Source organism: Coregonus lavaretus (genome assembly GCF_964263955.1).
Source record: "Coregonus lavaretus genome assembly, chromosome: 28".
Classification (NCBI taxonomy): domain Eukaryota; kingdom Metazoa; phylum Chordata; class Actinopteri; order Salmoniformes; family Salmonidae; genus Coregonus; species Coregonus lavaretus.
The window spans coordinates 33803479-33825377 of NC_140015.1; the positions used below are offsets into that span (position 1 = coordinate 33803479).

At 40.8% G+C, this 21899-nt stretch overlaps 1 protein-coding gene across 1 annotated transcript; it reads right to left on the reverse strand.

Moving 5' to 3' along the window:
- Positions 1-1153: 1153 nt before the first annotated feature.
- On the reverse strand, positions 1154-8809 carry LOC311104472 (cytochrome P450 2K1). The gene is made up of 9 exons (XM_084146323.1): positions 8344-8809; positions 7430-7592; positions 5558-5707; positions 5207-5367; positions 2971-3150; positions 2465-2606; positions 2066-2250; positions 1770-1911; positions 1154-1577 (listed from the first exon to the last, which is right to left on the reverse strand). The coding sequence occupies exons 1-9, from the start codon at positions 8545-8547 to the stop codon at positions 1390-1392; spliced, it is 1515 nt and encodes a 504-aa protein (XP_084002449.1). The 5' UTR covers positions 8548-8809; the 3' UTR covers positions 1154-1389.
- Positions 8810-21899: the final 13090 nt, after the last annotated feature.

The following is a 21899-nucleotide window of genomic DNA, read 5'->3' on the forward strand; positions in this document are numbered from 1 at the left end:
AGACATAACGTTTTCCTTGATGGCCAAAAAGCTCAATTTTAGTCTCATCTGACCAGAGTACCTTCTTCCATATGTTTGGGGAGTCTCCCACATGCCTTTTGGCGAACACCAAATGTGTTTGCTTATTTCTTTCTTTAAGCAATGGCTTTTTTCTGGCCACTCTTCCGTAAAGCTCCGCTCTGTGGAGTGTACGGCTTAAAGTGGTCCTATGGACAGATACTCCAATCTCTGCTGTGGAGCTTTGCAGCTCCTTCAGGGTTATCTTTGGTCACTTTGTTGCCTCTCTGATTAATGCCCTCCTTGCCTGGTCCGTGAGTTTTGGTGGGCGGCCCTCTCTTGGCAGGTTTGTTGTGGTGCCATATTCTTTCCATTTTCTAATAATGGATTTAATGGTGCTCTGTGGGATGTTCAAAGTTTCTGATATTTTTTTATAACCCAACCCTGATCTGTACTTCTCCACAACTTTGTCCCTGACCTGTTTGGGGAGCTCCTTGGTCTTCATGGTGCTGCTTGCTTGGTGGTGCCCCTTGCTTAGTGGTGTTGCAGACTCTGGGGCCTTTCAGAACAGGTGTATATACAGTGGGGAGAACAAGTATTTGATAGGTCTGTATGGAGGAGTGGGCCAAAATCCCTGCTGCAGTGTGTGCAAACCTGGTCAAGACCTACAGGAAACGTATGATCTCTGTAATTGCAAACAAAGGTTTCTGTACCAAATATTAAGTTCTGCTTTTCTGATGTATCAAATACATATGTCATGCAATAAAATGCAAATTAATTACTTAAAAATCATGCAATGTGATTTTCTGGATTTTTGTTTTAGATTCCGTCTCTCACAGTTGAAGTGTACCTATGATAAAAATTACAGATCTCTACATGCTTTGTAAGTAGGAGAACCTGCAAAATCGGCAGTGTATGAAATACTTGTTCTCCCCACTGTATACTGAGATCATGTGACAGATCATGTGACACATAGATTGCACACAGGTGGACTTTATTTAACTAATTATGTGACTTCTGAAGGTAATTGGTTGCACCAGATCTTATTTAGGGGCTTCATAGCAAAGGGAGTGAATACATATGCATGCACCACTTTTCCGTTATTTATTTTTTTGATTTTTTTAAAAACAAGTAATTGTTTTCATTTCACTTCACCAATTTGGACTATTTTGTGTGTGTCCATTACATGAAATCCATATAAAAATCCATTTAAATTACAGGTTGTAATGCAACAAAATAGGAAAAACGCCAAGGGGGATGAATACTTTTGCAAGGCACTGTATGTGTGAAACAGGAGAAATATAAGCCCTCACCAAATTATTATTTTGTATGAACTATTTAGTATCTGGCTGGGAGAGTCTATTAGTAACGTACGTTGAGCCCAGACTCATCTCAGATGCGGCTGACAGCACACAGCTGGTGAGGGGAAGGATTGAGGGTGAACCCCACGGATGGTGTGAGGTCCAGATCATCCTCTGTTACTCCAGGAGGAGGAGAGAAACTAAAGTGCTGCAGGAGGGAGGTGAAGAAGAGGAAGAGCTCCATCCTGGCCAGACCCTCCCCCAGACACACCCTACGACCTGCGAGAGAGACCAAAGATATAGAAAATAGCATGAAGTCTGTCCAAAACGCTACCACAATTTCTCTACTTCTTGCAATGAAATAATTTGCTAAATGATTTACATTTTAGTCATTTAGCAGACACTCTTATCCAGTGTGACTTACAGTTAGTGAGTGCATACATTTTCATACAAATTATGAAGTTCATATACCTGCAGAGAAGGCCATGAAGGCGTCCTTCCTGACAAATCCTCCCTGCTCATCCAGAAAGTGGGCGGGGTTAAACGTTTGGGGGCTCTCCCATTCGCTATCGTCCTGTAGGACAGAGGTCAGTAGAGGAATCACAGATGTCCCCTGCAGTGAGAGTGAAGCGTAGGACACTGTTATATTCAGAGTAAAAGTGATTAAACTTGTTTCATAAATGAAGTGCACACTCCGAACGAGTGGATTACAATAATTTCAGCCTTATTTAATTTATTTTATTAGACAGCCATGTACAGTATCTGACCTTCTTGATGAAATATCCCTGGAAGGTAACGTCTCGGCTGGTGGTGTGAGGGATGGCCATGGGTGCAATATTGGCCAGTCTCTGGATCTCATGGATCACTGCATCAGTGTAGGGCAGGTTCTTCCTGTCCTTTACCAAGGGCTGACGACTTCCTATGACCCTGTTGATCTCATCCTGGACCCGGTCTGAGGAAGAAAGGAGGGAGGGTTTGGAGTTACTGCAGTGAAACTTATAAACCTGGGTTAATGTTTGACCTTTATTAACCCAGCCATCCAAATCTAGTTTCATAACCTCTGCTTCAAGTTGTCCCTTTGCCAATGTTTACAACTTGTAACACCATGAGTGCCTCAGTGTTTTGTCTCAGTGAATGTGTGCGTTTGTGTTTATATAAATCCTTACCCTGTATGTGAGGGTACTTGGCCATTAGCAGCAGACCCCAGCGTAGGGTTGTCCCGGTGGTGTCGGTACCAGCACCAAACAGGTTTGTAACACTAATTACCAGGTTGTTGTCATGGTAGAGAGAATCCATATTGCCAGATTCCTAACAGAAACAGACCCTCAGATGACATATTATTATGCACAACAGTTGCTTAAGGAGCTGTTGTACGTTATTCACAGATAATCAACACATTCTATTAAAGCAGCTTGAGGAACTGTGTGAGTTTACATGTGATTCTGATGATAAGGAGAAAACTCTAGTTCTATCCCCCCTCATCTGGCATTCAGTCATATGCATACATGTTAGTGCTGGACAATTCAAGTTAGTTGTGTTCTGCTGCAGTATCCAAGTGCACCACAGGGTGTCATAGAAATGTATAATATTCTGTATAGTTCTACTGAGAAATATCGATGCAACACTTAGTTATGTATGAGTGAGATGCAGATTCTGCATTAACTCTTCATACCTCCAGGGTCTGCTTTCGGACAAGGAACGAGTCCACAAAGCCTCTACACATCTGAGGGTTCAGAGTCTCCTTCAGGCCCCTCACCAGCTTTCCCACCTCCATCTTCATATCGACAACAATTTCCTTCAGACTCGTCAGGTTCTTTATCCATGGACCCAACCAGGGAAACATGTTATACATCTATACAGAGATACAGGTAGAATAGGCATAACATTATATTTTAATATCTGCTTGAATAAATTACTTATAACAGTATTACATAACATATTATACACACCAGATAACTATAATTATATTATTAAATATATACATATAAATTACATATACATTTTATAAATAAACTACATTAAATACATACACTACCAGTCAAAAGTTTGGACACATTCTCATTCAAGGGTTTTTCTTAATTTTTTTACATTGTAGAATAATAGTGAAGACATCAAAACTATAAAATAACACATATGGAATCATGTAGTAACCAAAAAAGTGTTAAACATATCAAAAATATATTTTATATTTGAGATTCTTCAAATAGCCACCCTTTGCCTTGATGACAGCTTTGCACACTCTTGGCATTCTCCCAAACAGCTTCATGAGGTAGTCACCTGGAATGCATTTCAATTAACAGGTGTGCCTTGTTAAAAGTTAATTTGTGGAATTTCCTTCCTTCTTAATGCGTTTCAGCCAATCAGTTGTGTTGTGACAAGGTAGGGGGGGGGGTCTACAGAAGATAGCCCTATTTGGTAAAAGACCAAGTCCATATTATGGCAAGAACAGCTCAAATAAGCAAAGAGAAACGACAGTCCATCATTACTTTAAGACATGAAGGTCAGACAATACGGAACATTTCAAGAACTTTCAAAGTTTCTTCCAGTGCAGTCACAAAAACCATCAAGCGCTATGATGAAACTGGCTCTCATGAGGACCGCCACAGGAATGGAAGACCCAGAGTTACCTCTGCTGCAGAGGATAAGTTCATTAGAGTTACCAGACTCAGAAATTGCAGCCCAAAGAAATGCTTCACAGAGTTCAAGTCACAGACTCAACATCAACTGTTCAGAGGGGACTGTGTGAATCAGGCCTTCATGGTCGAATTGCTGCAAAGAAACCACTACTAAAGGACACCAATAAGAAGAAGAGACCTGCTTGGGCCAAGAAACACGAGCAATGGACATTAGACCGGTGGAAATGTGTCCTTTGGTCTGGAGTCCAAATTGGAGATTTTTGGTTCCAACCGCCGTGTCTTTGTGAGACGCGGTGTGGGTGAACGGATGATCTCCGCATGTGTAGTTCCCACCGTAAAGCATGGAGGAGGAGGTGTTATGGTGTGGGGGTGTTTTGCTGGTGACACTGTCTGTGATTTATTTAGAATTCAAGGCACACTTAACCAGCATGGCTCCCACAGCATTCTGCAACGATATGCCATTCCATCTGGTTTGGGCTTAGTGGGACTATCATTTGTTTTAGGATGATGCTGCCAACACAATAATTAAAAATAGAGAGGGTTTCACTCTGTGTTGTAATGCATTGGATTTGACCCAACCCTGTAGTTTTTAATTTAGGCCAAAAAGTTAATTGATTTGACGTGTTGTCTTGCAGTGTTATTTAAAAGCCTTGTTGCAAACAGAATGGATGATTTGGAGTGGATTTTCTTAACACAGGCTTCTTTCTTTTCACAGGCCAGTAATATGGAATGAATGCAATGTTGTTATCCCTTTGTGTTTTAAAGTATTGTGGTGGCAGCATCATGTTATGTGTCTGGAGAGTTTGTTAGGATGAAAGGAAATACCTCAGTCTTCTGAAAACCTAACCCTGGGCTAAGGTTCTATTTTTCTGAGGGACAATTACACACATTTTTATGTAAATGACACACCAAAATGGCTTTCCAAGAGATGTCGAGTGTTCCTGAGTGGTGTAGCCTGTCCTGACTTAAATCTGCTTTAAAAAAATCAGAGACAAAGTTTAAATATCGCTGTCCATCAATGATCCCCAACCAAATGTACTGATATTGAGCAATTTTGACAGAAATGATGGCTATATGTTGCCCAAAGAGTCTTGCAAAGTTGATAGAATCTTAATGAAAACGATTCACAGCTGTAATGGCTGCCACCAAGTATTCCCTCAGGGGAGTGGAGACTTATCCAATTATGATATTTCAGTTTAAAAACACTGAAACATACATGATTTATTGAGAAAAGGGAGTCAAAACAGAGTGGCCTGAATAAGCAGACTGTACCTGAATTGATGCGGTGCCTAGAAGGCGTATGCTCTTATTGGCCCTATCTGCCATGCCTGTGAATAGGGGGTCAGTGTATTCAAACCTGCTGCCATAGACAATGGCCGAGATTATGTTGGAGACAGCATAAATCACAGGCTGGGTGGTGTCAAATGCCTGACCTGTGATAGACAAAACATTGAAATCAATTGCAAAACAAGCTTTCCAGAACCCACACGATCACTAAACAAGCCAATTAGCTATTTAGTAATAATATGATTTAAATAGCCAGATTTTTTACCTATAAATCACCTAGAAATACATCATGCTACTTCTACTACTACAGTGTAGAGATACCTATATTGCTCTTACCGTCGTGTTTTTCAAACACTTCAATCAGATAAGGGATTTCCTCTAAGATTTTGTCTTCACTCCCTTTGTTGCCCATCCCAAAGTCTCTAAGGTTCGTCAGGGCAAAGCGCCTCATCTCTTTCCATGAGTCTCCATTGGCAAACAGAATCCCTGTAAAGAAGGTAGTTCGTTTCCATGACAATTCAAAGTGTAATAATAATAATAATAATAATAATAATATATACAGTAATAAAATATATGCCATTTACTATAATATGCCATTTAATAATTAAAATGTACCAAGAAAATTCATAATTTTCCAAATGATCCCTGCAACCTTTCTGGTAATGATAATCTAACCAGTTAAGTCATCATAGACATGTATATTATTTGCAGAGGATTAGAATAAGACCATTTGTTGGAATTGTGGAACCAGGCAGATCGCTGCGTTCACCATTCTATTTCACCTCAAGTATCTTTCTGGCATTCCTCCTCATTGAAACTGTTTGAGCCTACAGTCAAATGTGACAAATCTGTGGTATTATTCAAAACTAACTTGTTAGCAATTGGATCACTTTCAACCAATCAGAGGACGGCCTGATTGGACCAGACATTTTCTGGCTTATTCCAAACACCCTATTGGTCCAAACTGATACATTAGTAAACAAAATGGTGAACGGAGCAATCAGGCTAGAAAAATACTTTCAATAGCTTGTAATGCATTTCATATCCAAATCCTCTCAAATTGTCAAAAATATATTGTGTAGCTCAATAGAGTTGCTTTAAAGTAACTGTCCAGTGAAAATCTCACTTTAATGTTTTAGTTTTTTTTGTGGTACTTTTACCCCTTTTTATGATATCCAATTGGTAGTTACCGTCTTGTCCCATCGGTGCAACTCCCGTACGGACTCAGGAGAGGCGAAGGTCGAGAGCCATGCGTCCTCCGAAACACGACCCTGCTTTTTGACACACTGTACACTTAACCCGGAAGCCAGCCGCACCAATGTGTCAGAGGAAACAACTGGCGACCGGAGTCAGCATGCATGCGCCCGGCCCGCCACAGGAGTCGCTAGAGCGCGATGGGACAAGGAAATCCCGGCCGGCCAAACCCTCCCTAACCCGGACGATGCTGGGCCAATTGTGCGCCGCCTCATGGCTCTCCTGGATACGGCCGGCTGTGACACAGCCCAGGATTGAACCCGGGTCTGTAGTGATGCCTCAAGCACTGCAATACAGTGCCTTAGACCGCTGCGCCACTCGGGAGGCCGAAAATCTCACTTTTAAAAGTTCATAATTTGTTAACTCATACCCACAATATTGTTGAGATCTTACAGTATACTCGTATTTTTCGCCAAAGTATAAATTGGACAACAAACACGTCAAATACCCCTTTTCAAACAGACCGTTTAAAAATGCTTGCTATTTCCTCATAGAGGATGATGTCATCCTCCTGAGGAGAAAGAACTGGCCAATCAGTGGTCTACTCACATGAATATTTTTTATGACCAGTACATGCTCACACCATTCTCTTGTTGGGGCATTCCAACACAGAAAATCTGCTTTTTAACATGATTTACCATTTTTTGGAAGTAAAACTATTTCACTCATATTGTAATTAATTATAGGTCATATTTCATAGAAATCTGGAAACACTGGACAATTACTTTAAGATGATTTGGACATGAAAGGCAAAACATGCTAATATGGATGACATTGATTTGTATTGGATTTTGGACAAGTTAGTATTTGGAGACAGTGGCCAGGTAAACAAAACCAAAGCATGGATTGTTGTCTTAGATTGTTCATAGACTGCTTACATGGTAAGGAAACCAATTAGACATGTTGTAATTTGAGTGAACTATCCCTTTAAGAATAAGAGTAAAATATTATTACCATGTCCTTGGTTGAAATCATAGAAAACAGGAGTGATGTCCCTGTCCCCAAAGTCCTCTGCCTGGTTGACCAGTGCCTGCTTGACCGTCTTGTATCCAGCCAGAACAACCACTTTCTTGGGTCCAAAGTGAACCGTGAAGATGGAGCCATATTTCTTGGAAAGCTGGACAGATAAAGCATACATAAAGTATACCATAGACTCAGTTATGTCTCGTAATGATATATGAATAAGCACAAAACTGGACATCACATACAGCTTGTTAAACATGTTTCAGTCAAGAAACAGCCTGAAGACAGTGGTTTACAGTTACAGTTGAGGGCAGACCTGTGTTCAAATACTATTCACTTACATAAACATTTCAAAATAAGTATTTAGACAAAGTTTCTTATTGGAAATACATTTGGAAAGTATTGGGATGTATGTATAACTACTTTATTTTATTTATTTATTTATGTTTCTATTTGAAGTAGTTGTTTTCAGCTGTGTATTAGAAAACACTCACACAAAAAACACAGAAAAGAGTCAAAAACAAATACTTAAAATACTCTATGTATTTAAACCCAGGATTGTTTTGTTAACAAGAACCCAGGACATACAGTATACACTACAAAATAGAACATTAAACAAATGTATGTAGTTCTGTCCTTGATCTGTTCTTATCTATTACTGTTCTGTATTGCGGCTTTTGCAACAGCTAATGGGGATCCTAATAAAATCCCAAATACCAAACATTTGCCAGCTAAAAGCATGTACAATGTGCCGGACTGAGTTCATTATATCAGTTTGCTTACTGAACTTTTCAAACCTGGTGAAATAGCAAGAAAACGATATAAATCAGATAAAACAATCTTACAGATTATGTCAACAACCTCAACATGATTTTCTCTGAAAGCAAAGCAGCACTTCATCTTACCTCGCAGAGAGTGAGGTAGGGCCTCTTGAGATCCAGCTGGAGCATGTTGCCAAGCAGGGGCAGCGGCCTGGGTCCTGGAGGCTCTTTCCCCTGTTCCTCAGAGCTGGAACCAGAAGAACGGAGGTAGAGGACAAGGAGAAACAGCACAGCCCCCAGCAATGTCACCGTGCTTGATGTCTGGAGAAGACCTTCTATAAGAGACATCTTCAAACTGAGCTGTTAAACCTTACACTGGGCTAAAAAGACACGACACACTATGCTCATTTATGTAACAAGTGTTTGTGCTCAGAGAATTTCCACGACATCATTACGCCGATTCTGTTGCAAAATGTTTCGTCAGTTGCAAAAATAAATGTTTTGCAACGAAAACGAAAGTGTATATTGGACAAATTCAGCTAGGTCCCTCCCCGTTTCTTTCCGTTTGCTCTGTTTGCTTCTGTTTTGTTCTTAAACGGTAAACGTTTCTGTTGCAAGACGTAATGAGTACATCCCAGATGCCCAAGGAATGCGTAACCTCCCCAGCCCCGCCCTATTGGGGCAAGATGAGATGGTGGAGGGTACAACCTCAGAGGAGGAGCTAAACAATGCATCTCCAGTAGGTCTTTCTGCATATCATTGTGCAACTCAGATGTTTTTTTTTTATGGGGGCCAATGCGATTGTCGAATTTTGTCAAGATAAAAATGTTTTGCTATTTGATAAGATAGGCGTATTTGATCAGAATCAGAATCACCTTTATTCAGCAAGTACATTTGCACATACTCAGAATTTTACTTGGTGATATTAGTGATGATAGATAACATTTAGAGACAGACTACAGACAGAGGAGTTTAAACAAAGTTGACATACATTATATATAACTAGGTAGAGTGAGAATAGAGTTATAAAAGGATGAGCAGTGGATATACAAATATACAGTGGGCATACAGTTTATATACAGTTGATCAAGTAGAAGTTTGGCAATGCTTGGGTTGCTATGAGTTTACTGATACAAGTGTGATACACGTGACATACCTGCAACTTTGAGAGAAAAACACATTATATCAGAGTTGTCCCTGTTGAAATTCGAGACATCTATGCATATTCATGAGGCTAGCGTCTCAATCATTTGAATACAGGCGGTTGACGTCAACACCCCTCATTGAATATTCAGAAAAGTATTCAAATAACGAGATGTATCCACCGATCCAAACAGAGGAATAGGGGAAAGAGCCTCCAGGACCCAGGCCGCTGCCCCTGCTTGGTAACATACTCCAGCTGTGGACAACGAATCCCATTGTTAGGGCGGAGACACAAGCATCTCCTCATTATATCCAGTATCTCTGTTTGCAGACCGACTAGGTAAGGCGCCTGCACAGTTGGCCCTCCCTTGCATGCTGCCTGCCTCACCTGGGACAACTAGACATCCCTGTTTTTCTACAGTCAAAAGACTACAATTGCCCCAAGACTGTTGACAATTAAAGGAAGTTTGAGCTGAATTTCTTTAGTCCAACAATGAACATCCTATTTGGGTGTACAGTCAGTCACTCGTTTTTATTTTATTTTTTTAATCCCCATTGCGTGATTGCACTTCTTGCCCATTACTCAAACATGTAGACGTACAATATATTAATATGTCAACTTAATTGTGATATTATTGATTCCAAATTATAATAATAATAATAATAATAATCCTTCCAGAATTTTGCTGGGATTTTTATTATTTTTTGCCGGGAAGAATGCTTGATTTTGTTGCTGGAATTCTGACATTTTGCATAATATGCAGGGTATTGTTGATTTTGCTAAAATAATTTGCATTCGCAGAATAACGGAATCCTGGAGGGACTGCATAGACTGTGGGATGTTATACTCTGAGAGTATACCTGAAATCACGGTTCATCCACAACCGCTTGATACCATGAGCAAGTATGAACATGACTGCAAAAACAGGTTACAGATACAGCCATAAACAAACTTGCATATGTACAAATATGATAAAACTCAGAAATACGTTGATGCTCTGCCTCATGGCACATCTGTCCCCTGACATCCATGGAATGTCTATGTTAGTTTTGTTATAGACCAGAGGGCTGGGAGCGTATATTTCCCTCATAGCCTAGCAGTGAGACATTTTGTTAAAGGCAGATGTCAGAGGTGATGTGGCTGTAGGGCAGGGCAAACCCATGTGTCTTCAAATAAAAATCCTATATAGGTAGTCATAACTTAATATATACACAGTCATACTTTTTTTTCACAACCACAATCTCACAAATACTTATCTGATTAGCTGTGTAAAGAACACACGTATCTCATTCACCTATAGATTTGCACGTACACCTTTAGGTTCCTAACCTAAATAATCTATAGTCACTCAATAGCCAGAGATGTGGATCTGATTACAAATTAAATCCAGGGCAAGCGTTATGGGCGGGCCTTAGGGGGCCTGGCCCATCGCACCGTACCTCCTTGCCCGTTCAAATAAAATATAGATCATTTATTTTACTGAGACGCTCGCCAACAAAAAGACGCATTGATCTCAGTTAAAGCATCCGAGCGAGCGAAATAGCGCCCCTCTTGTCGCAGTATGTGTAGACAATGTACCTGATACTGTCTGGACCAAAAGAGTATGGCATGTGCGTCTCTCTCTAGAATGCATGCATATGTAGGAAAGTGCCCATTTAGCAATGTCTTATTTCTGATTGTCTTAACTCACCAACATACACCACTCATTTTTCTTCGCCTCACACAAGTCAACTAATTCTGTTTTTTTACATCCATTGCGAATGATAGTTTCTCAGTATTTGAAAAATATTTCCAACACTCCCGGCCTCGATAATCATCAAGCCTTGGTTCTACATGTTATTCCATGGGGGCAGAGAGAAAATGTTGCAATTTTAAAGCTAATTCCCTCAAATGCTACACATTTTGCCATGGGAGAGCCTTGCGTGCCCGGTCAGTAATTCGGCCATGATACTTACCTAGCAATCTATAAAAATGTTAGCAGACATGGGCTAATTGAGTGCCTGTCAGTGACTGACATAACAATACACGTTGTGTATTCTACAAAAAAGTGTATTCTGCTTGGTAGTACATTAACAAGGTGGCTCAGTTGGTAGAGCATGGCGCTTGCAACGCCAGAGTTGTGGGTTTCTTTCCCACAGGGGACCAGTATGAAAAAGTTTAAAAGAATGTATGCACACTACTGTATTTCGCTCTCGATAAGAGCGTCTGCTAAATGATGTAAAAACAACTTAAATGCTACAATTATACAACAGATTTTCACAATGTAAAAATGTATTAAACAGAATAGATTTGTTTTTTGTTATCACATCAGCAACAACAAAATCTTTCAGAAAAGTGTATATGCTTGTTCTCAGTATAGAATAACTTCAATACAGATTGTATTACAACTTTCGTGTTTTGTCTGAATGATTGTTCAGTAGTAAATAGGAAATTCAGCAGTGTGGTAAAGGCCCTGAAAAAAACATAAACTAGATAGTTTTATTATGTTTGTGCGAACATTGAAATTTACTAGTGATGGGGACAGATATGGAAAATCTGTAGATTGGTGTGTTTGGACCATGATAGTTCGTTGGTGATGTGGACACCAAGGAACTTGAAGCTCTCAACCTGTTCCACTACAGCCCCGTCGATGAGAATGGGGGTGTGCTCAGTCCTCTTTTTTTTCCTGTAGTCCACAATCATCTCCTTTGTCTTGGTCACGTTGAGGGAGAGGTTGTTATCCTGGCACCATACGGCAAGGTCTCTGACCTCTTCCCTATAGGCTGTCTCATCGTTGTCGGTGATCAGGCCTACCACTGTTGTGTCGTTGGCAAACTTAATGATGGTGTTGGAGTCGTGCCTGGCCATGCAGTCATGGGTGAACAGGGAGTACAGGAGGGGACTGAGCACGCACCTCTGAGGGGCCCCCGTGTTGAGGATCAGTGTGCCAGATGTGTTGTTACCTACCCTTACCACCTGGGGGCGGCCCGTCAGGAAGTCCAGGATCCAGTTGCAGAGGGAGGTGTTTAGTCCCAGGATCCTTAGCTTAGTGATGAGCTTTGAGGGCACTATGGTGTTGAATGCTGAGCTGTAGTCAATGAATAGCATTCTCACGTAGGTGTTCCTCTTGTCCAGGTGGGAAAGGGCAGTGTGGAGTGCAATAGAGATTGCATCATCTGTGGATCTGTTGGGGTGGTATGCAAATTGGAGTGGGTCTAGGGTTTCTGGGATAATGGTGTTGATGTGAGCCATGACCAGCCTTTCAAAGCACTTCATGGCTACAGTCGTCAGTGCTATGGGTCGGTAGTCATTTAGGCATGTTATCTTAGTGTCCTTGGGCACGGGGACTATGGTTGTCTGCTTGAAACATGTTGGTATTACAGACTTAGTCAGGGACATGTTGAAAATGTCAGTGAAGACACTTGCCAGTTGGTCAGCACATGCTCAGAGTACACGTCCTGGTAATCCGTCTGGCCCTGCGGCCTTGTGAATGTTGACCTGCTTAAATGTCTTACTCACATCGGCTACGGAGAGCGTGATCACATAGTCATCCGGAACAGCTGGTGCTCTCATGCATGCTTCAGTGTTGCTTGCCTCGAAGCGAGCATAGAAGTGGTTTAGCTCGTCTGGAAGTCTTGTGTCACTGGCAGCTCGCGGCTGTGCTTCCCTTTGTAGTCTGTAATAGTTTTCAAGCCCTGCCACATCTGACGAGCGTCAGAGCCGGTGTAGTACAATTCAATCTTAGTCCTGTATTGACTCTTAGCCTGTTTGATGGTTCGTCGGAGGACATAGCGGGATTTCTTATAAGCGTCCGGGTTAGAGTCCCGATCCTTGAAAGCGGCAGCTCTACCCTTTAGCTCAGTGCGGATGTTTCCTGTAATCCATGGCTTCTGGTTGGGGTATGTACGTACGGTCACTGTGGGGACGACATCATCGATGCACTTATTGATGAAGCCAGTGACTGATGTGGTGTACTCCTCAATGCTATCTGAAGAATCCCGGAACATGTTCCAGTCTGTGCTAGCAAAACAGTCATGTAGCTTAGCATCTGCGTCATCCGACCACTTTTTTATTAACCGAGTCACTGGTGCTTCCTGCTTTAGTTTTTGCTTTTAAGCAGGAATCAGGAGGATAGAGTTATGGTCAGATTTGCGAATTGGAGGGCGAGGGAGAGCTTTGTATGCGTCTCTGTGTGTGGAGTAAAGGTGGTCTAGAGTTTTTTTTCCTCTGGTTGCACATTTAACATGCTGGTAGAAATGAGGTAGAACGGATTTAAGTTTCCCTGCATTAAAGTCCCTGGCTACTAGGAGCGCTGCCTATGGATGAGCGTTTTCCTGTTGACTTATGGCCTTATACAGCTCATTGAGTGCAATCTTAATGCCAGCATTGGTTTGTGGTGGTAAATAGACAGCTATGAAAAATATAGATGAAAACTCTCTTTGTAAATGGTGTGGTCTACAGCTTATCATAAGATACTCTACCTCAGGCGAGCAAAACCTTGAGACTTCCTTAGTATTTGATTTTGTGCACCAGCTGTAGTTTAAACAGCTCGGTGCATTCAGCATGTCAATACTTTTTACAAAAACAAGTAGGGATGAAGTCAATCTCTCCTCCACTTGTTAGCTCTCCGTGTACATTAAAGGGCCAGCCGTGCTGTCCTGTTCTAAGCCAATTGTAAGTCCTCTTTGTGGCATCTGACCACACGACTGGACAGTAGTTCAGGTGCGACAAAACTAGGGCCTGTAGGACCTGCCTTGTTGATAGTGTTGTTAAGAAGGCAGAGCAGCACTCTATTAAGGACAGACTCCTCCCCATCTTACACTGAACAAAAATATAAACGCAACATCCAACAATTTCTAAGATTTTACTGAATAACAGTTCACATAAGGAAATCAGTCAATTAAAATAAATACATTAGGCCCTAATCTATGGATTTCACATGACTGGGAATACAGATATGCATCTGTTGGTCACAGATACCTTTAAAAAAAAAGTAGGGGTGTGGATCAGAAAACCAGTCAGTATCTGGTGTGATCACCATTTGCCTCATGCAGTCCCACATGTCCCACTCCTCTTCAATGGCTGTGCAAAGTTGCTGGATATTGGCGGGATCTGGATCACGCTGTCATACACGTCGATCCAGAGCATCCCAAATATGCTCAATGGGTGACATGTCTGGTGAGCATGAAGGCCATGGAAGAACTGGGACATTTTCAGCATCCAGGAATTGTGTACAGATCCTTGTGACATGGGGCCGTGCATTATCATGCTGAAACATGAGGTGATGCCGGCGGATGAATGGCACGACAATGTACCTCAGGATCTCGTCACGTTATCTCTGTGCAGTAAAATTGCCATCGATCAAATGCAATTGTGTTCGTTGTCCGTAGCTTATGCCTGCCCATACCATAACCCCACCGCCACCATGGGGCACTCTGTTCACAACGTTAACATCAGCAAACCACTCGCCCACACTATGCCATACTGTCTGCCATCTGCCCAATACAGTTGAAATCAGGATTCATCCATGAAGAGCACACTTCTCCAGAGTGCCAGTGGCCATCGAATGTGAGCATTTGCCCACTGAAGTCGGTTCCAACGCCGAACTGCAGTCAGGTCAAAACCCTGGTGAGGACGACGAGCACGCGGATGAGCTTCCATGAGACGGTTTCTGACAGTTTGTGCAGAAATTCTTCAGTTGTGCAAACCCACAGTTTCATCAGCTGTCCAATGGCTGGTCTCAGACCATCTCGCAGGTGAAGAAGCCGGATGTGGAGGTCCTGGGCTGGAGTGGTTACACGAGGTCTGCCGTTGTGAGGCCGATTGGACATACTGCCAAATTCTCTAAAACGACATTGGAGGTGGCTGATGGGAGAGAACTGAACATTAAATTATCTGGCAACAGCTCTGGTGGACATTCCTGCAGTCAGCATGCCAATTGCATGCTCCCTCAAAGCTTGAGACATCTATGGCAGTGTGTTGTGTGACAGAACTGTACATTTTAGAGTGGCCTTTTATAGGGTGGTCCTCTATAGCTCAATTGGTAGAGCACGGCGCTTGTAACGCCAGGGTAGTGGGTTCGATCCCCGGGACCACCCATACGTAAAAATGTATGCACACATGACTGTAAGTCGCTTTGGATAAAAGCGTCTGCTAAATGGCATATTATTATTATTGTCCCTAGCACAAGGTGCACCTGTGTAATGATAATGGTTTTTAATCAGCTTCTTGATATGCCACACCAGTCAGGTGGATGGATTATCTTGGCAAAGGAGAAATGCTCACTAACAGGGATGTAAACTAATTAGTGAACAGAATTTGAGCGAAATAAGCTTTTTGTGAGTATGGAACATTTCTGGGGTCTTTTATTTCAGCTCATGAAACATTGGACCAACACTTTACATGTTGCGTTTATATTTTTGTTCAGTGTTGCTACTGTTGCATCAACATGTTTTGACCATGACAGTTTACAATCCAATGTTACTCCAAGCAGTTTAGTCACCTCATCTTACTCAATTTCACATTATTCATTATAACATTTAGTTGAGGTTTAGGGTATAGTGAAAGATTTGTCCCAAATACAATGCTTTTAGTTTTTGAAATATTTAACTTATTTCTTGCCACCCATTCTGAAACTGACTGCAGCTCTTTACACCTTAAAGTCGATGTCTGCTCCCCTGTGGAAATCTAATTAGCATTAAAATAAAATATCCATAGAAATCTGTCAGTTTAAGCTAGAGATATCTGTTTTTATGTCGAAGGTGAAAGGTGACAGAGCTAGAATGGTGTTTGTCAGACCATGAGACAGCCCGACAATGACTCTAGGCCAAACTCTGGGTCTTCCATTCCTGTGGCGGTCCTCATGAGAGCCAGTTTCATCATAGCGCTTGATGGTTTTTGCGACTGCACTTGAAGAAACTTTGAAGGTTCTTGACATGTTCCGTATTGACAGACCTTCATGTCTTAAAGTCATGATGGACTGTAATTTCTCTTTGCTTATTTGAGCTGTTCTTGCCATAATATGGACTTGGTATTTTATCAAATAGGGCTATCTTCTGTATACCCCACCTACCTTGTCACAACACAACTGATTGGCTCAAACGCATTAAGATGAAGAAAGAAATTCCACAAATTAACTTTTAAGAAGGCACACATGTTAATTGAAATGCATTCCAGGTGACTACTCATGAAGCTGGTTGAGAGAATGCCAAGAGTGTGCAAAGCTGTCATCAAGGCAAAGGGTGGCTAAAATATATTTCGATTTGTTTAACACTTTTTTGGTTACTACATGATTCCATATGTGTTATTTCATAGTTTTGATGTTTTCACTATTATTCTACAATGTAGAAAATTGTAAAAAATTAAGAAAAACCCTTGAATGAGTAGGTGTTCTAAAACTTTTGACCGGTAGTGTACATGTCGGTTGTTTTGCGCTAGGACGCCCACAGGCCTCACAAGACTCGTCTGAAGGTCACCAGTTGAAAAAAAGAAAAAAAGTACAGTGCCTTCAAAAAGTATTCACACCCCTTGACTTTTTCCACATTTTGTTGTGTTACAGCCTGAATTTAAAATGGATTAAATTGAGAGTTTTTGTCACTGGCCTACACACAATACCCCATAATGTCAAAGTGGAATTATGTTTTTAATTTGTTTTTACAAATGAATTAAAAATGAAAAGCTGAAATGTCTTGAGTCAATAAGTATTCAACCCCTTTGTTATGACAAGCTTAAATAAGTAAATGAGTAAACTTCCTTAACAAGTCACCTAATAAGTTGCATGGACTCTGTGTGCAATAATAGTGTTTAACATGATTTTTGAATGACTACCTCATCTCTGTACCCTAGACATAAAATTATCTGTAAGGTCCCTCAGTCGAGCAGTGAATTTCAAACACAGATTCAACCACAAAGACCAGGGAAGTTTTTCAATGCCTCACAAAAAGGGCACCTATTGGTAGATGGGTAAAAAAAGCAGACATTGAATACCCCTTTGAGCATGGTGAAGTTATTAATTACACTTTGGATGTGTATCAGTACACCCAGTCACTACAAATATACATGCTTCCTTCCTTCCTAACTCAGTTGCTGGAGAGGAAGGAAACTGCTCGGATTTCACCCTGAGGCCAATGGAGACTTTAAAACAGTTACAGAGTTTAATGGCTGTGATAGGCAAAAACTGAGGATGGATCAACAATATTGTAGTTACTCCACAATACTAACCTAATTAACAAAGTGAAAATAAGGAAGCCTGTACAGAATAAAAATATTCCAAAACGTGCAACAAGGCACTAAAGTAATACTGCAAAACAATTGACTTTTTGCCCTGAATACAAAGTGTCATGTTTGGGGCAAATCCAATACAACACATTACTGAGTACCACTCTCCATATTTTCAAGCATAGTGGTGGCTGTATCATCTTATGGGTATGCTTTTAATCGTTAAGGACTGGGGAGTATTTCAGGATAAATAATCAACGGAATGGAGCTAAGCACAGGCAAAATCCTAGAGGAAAACCTGGTTCAGTCTGCTTTGCACTAGACACTGGGAGATGAATTCCCCTTTCAGCAGAACAATAACCTAGTTGCTTACCAAGAAGACGGTGAATGTTCCTAAGTGGCCGAGTTACAGTTTTGACTTAAATCTACTTGAAAATCTATGGCAAGACCTGAAAATGGTTGTCTAGCAATGATCAACAACCAATTTGACAGAGTTGAAGAATTTTTAAAATAATAATGTGCTAATGTTGCACAATACAGGTGTGGAAAGCCCTTAGAGATTTACCCAGAAAGACTGAAAGCTGTAATCGCTGCCAAAGGTGCTTCCTCTGTAGCTCAGCTGGTAGAGCACGGCGCTTGTAACGCCAGGGTAGTGGGTTCAATCCCCGGGACCACCCATACACAAAAATGTATGCACGCATGACTGTAAGTCGCTTTGGATAAAAGCGTCTGCTAAATGGCATATTATTATTTATTATTCTACAAAGTATTGACTCAGGGGTGTGAATAGTTATGTACATTAGATATTTTTGTATTAAATTTCAATACATTTGAAACATTTCTAAAAACATGTTTTTACTTTGTCATTGTGGGTTATTGTGTGTAGATGGGTCAGAAAAAAAAAATATTTAATCAATTTTGAATTCAGGCTGTAACACAACAAAATGTGGAATAAGTATGAATACTTTCTGAAGGCACTGTTTATCTGGAGACTGTTTAGTGCCAAAAATGTTTAAAAAACAACAACAAAAAAAACTCATCTGGCCTTTATTATATCTCTCAGATATAGGACAGAACAAACCTCCTTTAGGACGGACCCCCCCCCCCCCCCCCTTACACAGGGCTTACACTGCTTAGTGCCAAAAAAGAAGGGGTTAAATACATGTAAAAAAAATAAAAAATAATAATAATCCTGATCTTTCTTATATCTCTCAGATATAGGACAGACACTTCAGAACAAACTTCCTTTTGATTTTTTTGGGGGATTATCTGTTGTTCCATGTAGTGAATCTGTTATTCAATGCGTTTGTATGGGTTTATAGCAGTAAAGACCCCCACAACTTTTCATATAATTATTTTCTTCCATATTTTTTTGATACTTCAAGGGGTCTTAAAATTCTAAATCCAATAGCTAAATGATCTTTGGTATGACTTTCTTAAAACAATTCCATATAGCTTAGACCCCCCGGCTTAGGCAGGGCTTAGACTCTTATTGGTTAAGTGCTGTAGTAATTTCACTCGTTTTAGTATCTGACGTGTATAGTGTTGAGTCACCCGCACACATAGACACACTGGCTTTACTCAGGTGTGAATACTCTGGGAGTCTAAACCTACCTAACCAGTTTGAATATCAACCATCAGCAGACAATTAAGTAAGTTGAGAGCCTTTGAAAAGATCTGTGAGAGAGTTTTGTGCCTACATGAACAGTAATGTAATATATAGTGTAGGTTAACAGCAAGGATAAACCGCTATGATATGCCCTGCTCATATAGATATTAGGGCTGTCAAATGATTAAAATTTTTAATCAAATTAATCAGAATTTTCAGTGGATTAATCATGATTAATCACTATTTGCAATTACACCTGAATCCTAACCATTTTTTTTCTGAAATGCATACCAAAAGATAAATAACAGGACACAGATACATAATTTTCATATTATGTCTGTTTATTAACACAGCCAAATAATGGTGTTTTAAATCAAGCTGAAACAAACTACACACCATAATATTTGTCTTTGGCTGTGGCTCTTGACGGTGGCTTATAGAATGAGTCTTGAGACGCCACTTGCAAAACATCAAGGAAACCTGAGTCTTCTACAATGCTAATGGGTCTACAATCCTTTGCAATCCATTTTGCTATTGTGTTGGTCAAATTATCTGAGGTTGATTTTGTTAATTGCCTGCAAACATTCAGCGTGGTCTGGCGCAAACCACTTGCTGAATCTGACGGCCCAGCAAACGCATGTTTGGCGTTGACATGGTACTTCAAGCTTGAACAGCTCCGGTGAAATTGAAACTCCTTCTTACAAATCTTGCAAATAACCTTGTACTTGTTAACTGTACCATCATCATTCTTTTTATATTTGAATCCGTCAATAGGCCCACTTTGCTCACCTTGCTCCATCTCGCCTCTAGCTCCCAACCACTTTCCTGACCTGAATAATTTGTCACACTGCGCATGCGTGAAATGCGTTAAAAAAATTGACGTAATTAACAGCAAACAACTAATTAACGTCGTTAACGCGCTATTTTTGACAGCCCTAATAGATATCAAAAGATAGACCCTTGCAAAGGCTTCTGGGGGTGATCTACTGTACCCCGTGAGTGAAAAGACTGTTCCAAAAAGTAACACACCTCCTCTATACCATTTCTTCTCCAAATTCCCCCTAGCTCTTTTGAGACAAGTTGTCTATTCCCTTGCTGGTTAACAGGGAGCTATGTAGGATTACGAATTGTCAATGATCACAGGCAGGATTTAAGTCCTGCCTCCTGGGTCAGGTTCAACCAGACTTTACATCATATGTTAACTAACCCTGTTTCACAACCCTCAGCAATCACACCTTTTTGACAGAAAGTAACCTACGTTTCGACTGTTGTGTGTTGTTTGCCGAGTTTGGACTTAATCAGCCACCCATAATGGCAGCACATCGGAAGCCCATGATACACCGGCAATTTTTGAGGCAATATTGCAGAGGAGAGAGTTTGGGCCAAAAGTGTATTTCCACACTGGTTAGACCAGGAGGGTAGGCATCTACGTTTAGCCGCAGGATGGTTTTTTCTTGAGCAGATGGTCATTGGGCCTGAACATAATTGTTATCATTTTTACATTGCACACTGACCGCAAGTGAGCCCAAGCAGATATTATATTTGACAATACCATAATAATTTCATACCTTGATTACATTGAGACAGATCATATACAGTTGAAGTCGGAAGTTTACATCCACCTTAGCCAAATACATTTAAACTTAGTTTTTCACAATTCCTGACATTTAATCCTAGTAAAAGTTCCCTGTCTTAGGTCAGTTAGGATCACCACTTTATTTTAAGAATGTGAAATGTCAGAATAATAGTAGAGAGAAGGATTTATTTCAGCTGTTATTTCTTTCATCACATTCCCAGTGGGTCAGAAGTTTACATACACTCAATTAGTATTTGGTAGCATTGCCTTTAAATTGTTTAACTTGGGTCAAACGTTTCGGGTAGCCTTCCACAAGCTTCCCACAATAAGTTGGGTGAATTTTGGCCCATTCCTCCTGACAGAGCTGGTGTAACTGAATCAGGTTTGTAGGCTTCCTTGCTCACACACGCTTTTTCAGTTCTGCCCACACATTTTCTATAGGATTGAGGTCAGGGCTTATTGATGGCCACTCCAATACCTTGACTTTGTTGTCCTTAAGCCATTTTGCCACAACTTTGGAAGTATGCTTGGGGTCATTGTCCATTTGGAAGACCCATTTGCGACCAAGCTTTAACTTCCTGACTGATGTCTTGAGATGTTGCTTCAATATATCCACATAATTTTCTTTCCTCATGATGCCATCTATTTTGTGAAGTGCACCAGTCCCTCCTGCAGCAAAGCACCCCCACAGCATGATGCTGCCACCCCGTGCTTCACGGTTGGTATAGTGTTCTTCGGCTTGCAAGGTTTTCCTCCAAACATAACTATGGTCATTATGGCCAAGCAGTTCTATATTTGTTTCATCAGACCAGAGGACATTTCTCCAAAAGTGACAAGTGACATCAATAAGAGATCATACCTTTCACCTGGATTCTATAGCTATTTGATTTTGAATTTTAAGACCGCTTTAGGTATCAAAACATTTTATTACAAGGAATAAGGTTTTGAAGTGTCTGTCCTATATCTAGGAGATATAAGAAAGCTCAGGAAAATGTAGTTTTTTTTTGACACATATTCAACCCCTTATTTTTGTTGCCACAAAACTACCTCCATACTAACATTCATTTGTATGGGTTACCTTCAGATGAGTTCCGTGGGGCTTCTGGAGGCCATAGAGCAAAACAGAGAACATGTTTTGCCCTCAGAACAGCTTAAATTCATTGGACCATGGACTC

Bases quoted from the DNA above. Each gene is read 5' to 3' on its own strand.
- LOC311104472 (XM_084146323.1), bottom strand. From the start codon at position 8,547: ATGTCTCTTATAGAAGGTCTTCTCCAGACATCAAGCACGGTGACATTG. The intron at 1,912-2,065 runs GTCAGATACTGT...CTCTCACTGCAG, and splicing joins AGGGATATTTCATCAAGAAG to GGGACATCTGTGATTCCTCT. The intron at 1,578-1,769 runs GTATATGAACTT...TCTCTCTCGCAG, and splicing joins CTTCATGGCCTTCTCTGCAG to GTCGTAGGGTGTGTCTGGGG.